At 38.4% G+C, this 6,815-nt stretch overlaps 1 protein-coding gene across 1 annotated transcript; it reads right to left on the reverse strand.

Annotated features, from left to right (window-relative positions):
* Window positions 1-234: 234 nt before the first annotated feature.
* On the reverse strand, window positions 235-2,887 carry LOC137584736 (uncharacterized). The gene is made up of 3 exons (XM_068300283.1): window positions 1,612-2,887; window positions 1,433-1,556; window positions 235-1,373 (listed from the first exon to the last, which is right to left on the reverse strand). The coding sequence occupies exons 1-3, from the start codon at window positions 2,611-2,613 to the stop codon at window positions 514-516; spliced, it is 1,986 nt and encodes a 661-aa protein (XP_068156384.1). The 5' UTR covers window positions 2,614-2,887; the 3' UTR covers window positions 235-513.
* Window positions 2,888-6,815: the final 3,928 nt, after the last annotated feature.

A 6,815-nucleotide genomic window follows, 5' to 3' on the forward strand; every position in this document is an offset into this window, starting at 1 on the left:
CGGGGGTTGAAGGTGGCTTAAATCATACATACATATGTACGTACGGTCGAACTCACTCAAAGCGACTGCCCGTAATAATATTGACTGGGCCCAGCAAATTTGGGGCTAAGACTTGTAGACTTATTTTGCAGTCAATAGAATTGGCAATTATTAGTGACACCAAAGGAAGAATGCACATTACCTGCAAACTTTCTGGCATGTGGGTCACGACGGCCGCGTCTAAGAAGATTAGAATTGCTGACACGGGGGTTTTATTCAGATTTCCCGCATTCTAACATAAAATATATGACAATAATACACGTCAAACTAAAAATTTTCCGAAATTTGCTTTGCTGCATGCAACTTAGGCGTAGCAAGAATATTTTAGACATTGAAATTTTGGTCACATCTTAAATCGAATAAAGAAAACACTTAACAAGGGGTTTGTGTGATTTGTTAGTACTTCTCCTCCACCTCCTCATCCCACTTCCTGCGTCTATACTTGTGTGGTTCTTGTTGCATTTGATCCTGTTTTTATTGCCCGTCGCCAGCTCCTTTGTGAGAAGAGCGAGCAGTCATTCGAATTGCTTTTAAAGGAGTACGAGAAGTGGTTGCTCCTGTAGAATACTTTACATCAGATTCATCATCACTGGCTGAGGAAATGTCCTCAGAGGTATATTGAAACTCATCCATTTCAATATATGTCTCATCCATGCTATCCCCTGGGGTTTCAAGATCACTGTCAGCGTTTTTCTTTTTGGACTTTGTGCTAATAGCTTTAAGGGTACTCTCCCCCGAGCTAATGCTTGATTGTATTGGGGTACTGAGTTTCGTGCCATCCTCCAGATTATAGGGCAATTTATCGTCTTCCTTGACATCACCATACTGAATTTTGGTACAGAAACGTTGAATTTGCCCCAACACTTCACGCATTTCCAGTTCCGAGGTCTTCAAACAGACACTTTCATCCGATCCAGTTTTTTGGGAATCGGGCGTTTGTGGCTGATGCTGCTGCGGCTGGTGAATTGTTGCTTTCGAAGTGGTGTGGCATGCGCAAGGATTCTGCACTTTGATGCCCTCGATAGTACCCTTCTTCCCATTGTTATTGTTAAACTTCTGGGCATTGAGATGCTTGGCCAACTTTGGTGCATATTTAAAATTTGAGCTGGGTTTCCCATTATTAAAAGAACTACTAGCAGCATTGCTCTCTGTGAGATTCTCACTCGAATGAGCTATTGGTGTCAGAGTAACCTGTGATTGCTGTGCTCCGGGTTCCGATGGGATTGGCTTGCCAGCCAGCATAGTATGATGTTGATAGAACATTTTATCATACTCCGATTTCATGCATAGATACCGAAAATGACGCGAATTCTCTTCGCCATAATGGACAACCTCTGAGAAGGTAAAGAAGAAAGATTTTAAGATGTCTAAAATATTAGCAGATAAAACTTACTATTGGTAACCTGATCTTGTAGTTTATTCAAATGCTCGTTGGTCTGCTTGAGTTCACCGGTGAATAGATCTAGTTTATGGCTCAAATCTCGAAAGTTGGTACGGAGAATTTCCGATATGGTGCTCTAAGCGTCCTCAATTAAAACGAAACTTGCAAAAGAATCAAAATACAAAACTTACCCCAATTGCCGTTTGAACTGTCTGACGTATTAGCTCAAAAAACTCATCAGGATCCTCGTCCTTTTCATCATCATCGGTTGCTGGGGTTACCTGTGTCTTGCTGACAAGCATCCCAGATCCTTGGCCGGGCATCTGACGAGAATGTTGTCCATTCGATGGATGGGCAGTGGAATGCATATGCTTCTGATGGACATGATTGTGAGCCCCTTGAGCATAGTTTGATTGCTGCTGTTGATGCAATTGATGCTGCAGAGGATGTGCTTGCTGCATATGCCTGTTCTGATGCTGATGTCGATGATGATGCTGATTTGAGCGGGAACGACGCGTACGACCTTCCCCAGCGGCGGGCAACATGAGTTCTTTGTCCGAGAACTCGGTATTGGTATCAATGGCATTATGTGCACCCGCAACATAGCTCGGACGCTGTGTCATAGCCTTATTATGGCCTCCATGAAAACGTTGCTGATCCTTTGGCCTAATCACCCCACTGGAAGTGCCTAGCGGCTTACTGCTGCTCTCGGGTAGGGCAAAATGAGGCACTTTCGGCTGCTGGCGAGCAGTGGCCTTGCCAAGCATAGGACTACGGCGCGAGGACATGACATTATAGGGTGAACCATAAGGATTTGGTTGTATGGCCGACGAAAAATTAGTGCCTTGTGTGGCACTGGAGGCATTTCTTAAATTGGATGCGGTTATTGGCAAATTTGTTGTAATATAATAATCATTGGCCGTAACAAAACTGCGTTGAGTGCGCGCTTCTGTTTTTCGTGTAGTCGCCGCTCCAGCCGCACCACCTATACCCATGGCCAAGCCTATTCCGTTGGCTCCTCCTGCAGCACGACCTCCACCAATACCACCAGTTATGCCATTCCGTTCAGTCCTCATTGTGCCCGAGTTTGTAATAGCCATGCCTGTGGCTGCATGTGATTTCACCGGCTGTATAGCATCCAATTTGGAGCCATACACCTCCTCCAGACCCTTGCGGCGACCAGGGCGCACCATTATACCCGCTTTGGTTTCTGATAATTTCCTAATAAACAACTTAAAAATAGCAATTTTTTGTCATCAATACACAGACTAGTTCAACGCGTTTTGCCAGATTAAATATCTTATTATTATTTAATTTTTTGTTTTTTGATGTTGTGTGCCTTGTGACGGTGAAAACTGAAATGTAGTTGTGTATAAAAAAATAAATATATATATATTTCTGATTTTTTTTTTTTTGTTGATTTGAACTCTTTACATTTGTGTGACTTTATCGAATGGCTGGGCTAACTTAATACTGAGAAATGTTGGAAGAATTTGGTAGTAAGAAAATCATGGCCAACTAGTAAACAAATATATTCACAATTCAATAATTACCTACTGTCAAAGTAGTGGAACATTTAGAGTTTGTAGGTATGTATTTACCAGGACACTGACACCAAATCAAACAGAGAACTCAGCTGACTCAGGTGGGTTCAATGTTTGCAGTTTATGCAGTTTACCGGAAATATTTATGTGATTCTGTTGCCAAATCAAAATGCTAATGAGCTTTGAGAATTTGCAAAAGAATTTCGTTCGCTTTATTATTACAAAAATATTTATCAGATTATTTACCTTTGAACTGCCGGTGGTTTCTCATTCGTGGTGTGAAGGAAAAGGATAAATGAAGATTTCACAAAGAAAATGTTGCCTTTTGAAACGCATTCGGAATTCATAATGCTTGCTGAACTTTTAACGTGTTGGCTTTAAGGCAAGACTTCAAGAGTCTCTCTCTTTCTCTCTCTCTATCTTCCTCGGTGTGTCTGGTCTGGACTGGCTAGGGCCAAAAATAGACCAGTTGGCCTTAGGTTACAGACATTTAATACATAAAGTGAAATAAAACGAAAAAGGAGTATAAAATAGAAAAAAATGCGAAACAAAATCCAAGTAAAGGCGCAATCATCGCCCACATCTCCCGTATTTAAAATTGGGTCAGTCTGGACAAATTTGTTCTGCCATGAAACAAAATGAAAAACGTAATTTTTGTGTGCATTTTTTCTTTGTTGGTTTCATATTTTTTTTCTATCCTGTATCTCATTATGCAAATTGCCCACACGATTTCAATGTACACGAGTATTATCTGCAGGACGCATTATCACGTATAACTATTTTACATGAGCCTGTGGATAATTTAGTTGGCCAGCTGTTGCATGCGATAAGCCATGACGAATGCAAAAGTACAATAATGGCCACACAAATAAACACTCCAATAAAGTGAGACTGTTTTCCCTCTCAGTAAGTACTATAGATTTGCAACAATTTCTATTTAAATGTCCTTTAATGTTTCTCACAAGTCTCATTTGTTACATGTGTGTGTATATGTATGTGAGGCACTTTGACATAAATATAAACGAGCCATTAAATGCCGACGACAGTCAGCGTTTTGATAACTTATGATTTTTGCCATTTAGAAGGTCAGACAACTATTCCATGCCTGCTGCTGACTGTCCTCCATCCACTGGAGTCACCATCCTTGTCAGAGTTATGCTGCAATTGACCAGACCACAAAGCCCACAATGAAAGTTGGTCAGATTGTCTGTCTGCCATGTTGTGTTGTCATTTATACTATACATATACATATACATATGCATTTATGTATATGGAAAATGTTTGTGGCAAGGTTGAAACGGTTTTAGTTGCACTTGCAATAAGCACTTGAGTTGATTGGTTGTCTGATATTGTCATGGCAATGCGGAAAACTTCATCATTATGATAAAACCTCAAATGAAATGATGTTTCATTGTTTATTTTAAATAGGTCTGTGGCGTCTGCTGTGTCCATTAGATAAAACTGTTGAATGGAGGCCAAAATGAGCTTCAAGAGAAATCATTTTTATGTGTGTATGGACCGATTACTCATTAAAATATTGTAGATACGCCGCCAGCAGCCATAAATTGTTGGTATATATAATAAGTATCTAGATACAGATAAACATTTGCCTAGGTATTATGACAGGCTTAAGGCTCAAAAAGATTTTCCAAGAAAATTTATCACCCACAGCATGAAAACTTTTTGCATTATACATAAATCACCTCTAGAGCCACTCAGAATGTGGTCAAATGATGTTTGCAAAAAAAGAAAATGACAAAAAATTTTAGTATTTAATTTTATGTTTTTATGTAACTGCAAAAGCCCAAGCCAATTAAAAGGCTAAACGAAAAGCATTTTGCCATGTGTATTACAGATGCATAAATTTGTCAGCTGTCATCAAGTGAGCTCATCGCGAACACCTCCCACACACACACACACACACAGTCACACACATGCCTCACGTCACTTGGCGGCGCCACAAGCCAAAAACAACACCAACCACCACGAATGAAATGAAAATCTACCATTAATATTTATATGGGAATAAAAATTATATTTATAGTTAGCAGAAACTGAGTGTTTTGTGAGTGATTAGAGTAAAAAGTCATCAACTATGTTGGGTTAGAGCATCAAATTAGAATTTGTTGAACCGTAAATTTATTGTAAATATCATTATAATGGAAATTGAGTCCTTTTTGCCAATTCAGCAGCACTTGAATATATTTAAACATACATAAACATAATAAAAAACCAATTCACCTAAGCTCTTCCATGTTAAAATATCACGAACTTTATATTCCAAAGAGATACAAAATAGAATACAAACTTAAATGTGAAAAAATTGATGCCTTTATTTATAACTAATCTACCTCTTTTTTTGTATCGAAAGGGTATAGACAGTGTCTATTTAAATCCACTTTACATTTTTGCTCTCTCACTCGTTTGTCCACATTTATTTATGATGCATGGCAAATCACATTTGAAACATACTTCTGGGTAAATAATTTGCCGACTATTTATTTGCTTAATTTAAGAGGCATTTATTGTTGTTTATACGGTGGATCATTTTTGTTTCGTTCTCGTTCTTCACACACTGACATGATGAGTGAGACACAACCAAATTGTCTCCTTTCTGTGCTTTATGACTAAATGTGCGTAATAAATAAAAATCAACAACAACAATAAATTGCCATATAGATATTGTAAAAATAAATTTCCCGTTTATTTATGTGACAAAGTTTGCTTAAAAATATACATACACATAAAATGAAAAAAACAGAAGGAAAAAAAAACGCGGGTGCAAAAAACAACAGCAAAAAATTGAAAACAAATTCCATTTTTATAAGCGCAGCTGCCGTCGTTTTGTTTTCAATAAAAAATTACTCTGGCTCACGGCTTTGATTGTTGATGATTATTCGCACTTTGATGGCTTTTTATCATGCATTCAGGCAATTGAAGGCTCTTATGTTGTTTACATATCTTATTTTTTGAAATCATTGTTCTTATTGTTTTTCCCCTCGTCTACAAAATTTTCTTTTGTTTTAAGTCATCGGCCGGAGGACAAGAATTTTGTATGAAATGAACTTGTCGCGGTATTTGGGTCATCATTTCGCATTTTGCATTTTTTTGCTGGCACTTTACTCAAATCAATTAAAATCATAAATATATAGTGGAAAAGAATTGCAAAAATTACCATTAAATAAAGTGAAATATATAGGTTATGAGATTTTTTATGGAATGTTGCCTTGTTTGTGGCGAATGCAATTGATGGTGTTCATTATGTAAATTTGGTGTATACAAATTAACCAACAATTTTTAAATGGTTTTATGGGAAATGTTAAAGATAACCATTGGGTGGTTAAGACATTGGTCTTCAAGCAAATATATTTCGAATGTTTCAGCCGGCATTTGGCTGATAAGAAAGCTTTCGGTTTATGAGATAAAGCTTTTTTTGTGGCACTAGCAACCTGAAGTGCAACAGATGTTTAGAAACAATGTTGCTACATGGAAGTACTTTGCAATTACAATGATTTGGCAATCAATTCAAGTCGATAAGAGCATCAATATTAACAAAACACTTGAACCTCTAATGATTACAGGTAATTAATAACTTGAATGACTTCTTTTGCATGTTGTTTTGGTTATCTATCAACATGTTGTTAACTCTGTTTTAGCAACATAAACAAAGAACAGCTGTTGATATGAAGCCGGCTAAGCTTTCTCAAGTGAAATCGTCGTCGACGTCGTTGTCGTTGGCTTCGTTGCTGTCGTCAGCAGCGGCAGCCGCAGCAGCAGCCTCAGTGGCAGCGGGGCACAGCAGGTCCCCGTAAACAGGAAAATCCGCACGACGATGCCACAGACACAGACAG

Source organism: Drosophila tropicalis, unplaced genomic scaffold (assembly GCF_018151085.1).
Source record: "Drosophila tropicalis isolate 14030-0801.00 unplaced genomic scaffold, ASM1815108v1 contig_878, whole genome shotgun sequence".
In the NCBI taxonomy this organism is placed as follows: Eukaryota; Metazoa; Arthropoda; class Insecta; order Diptera; family Drosophilidae; genus Drosophila; species Drosophila tropicalis.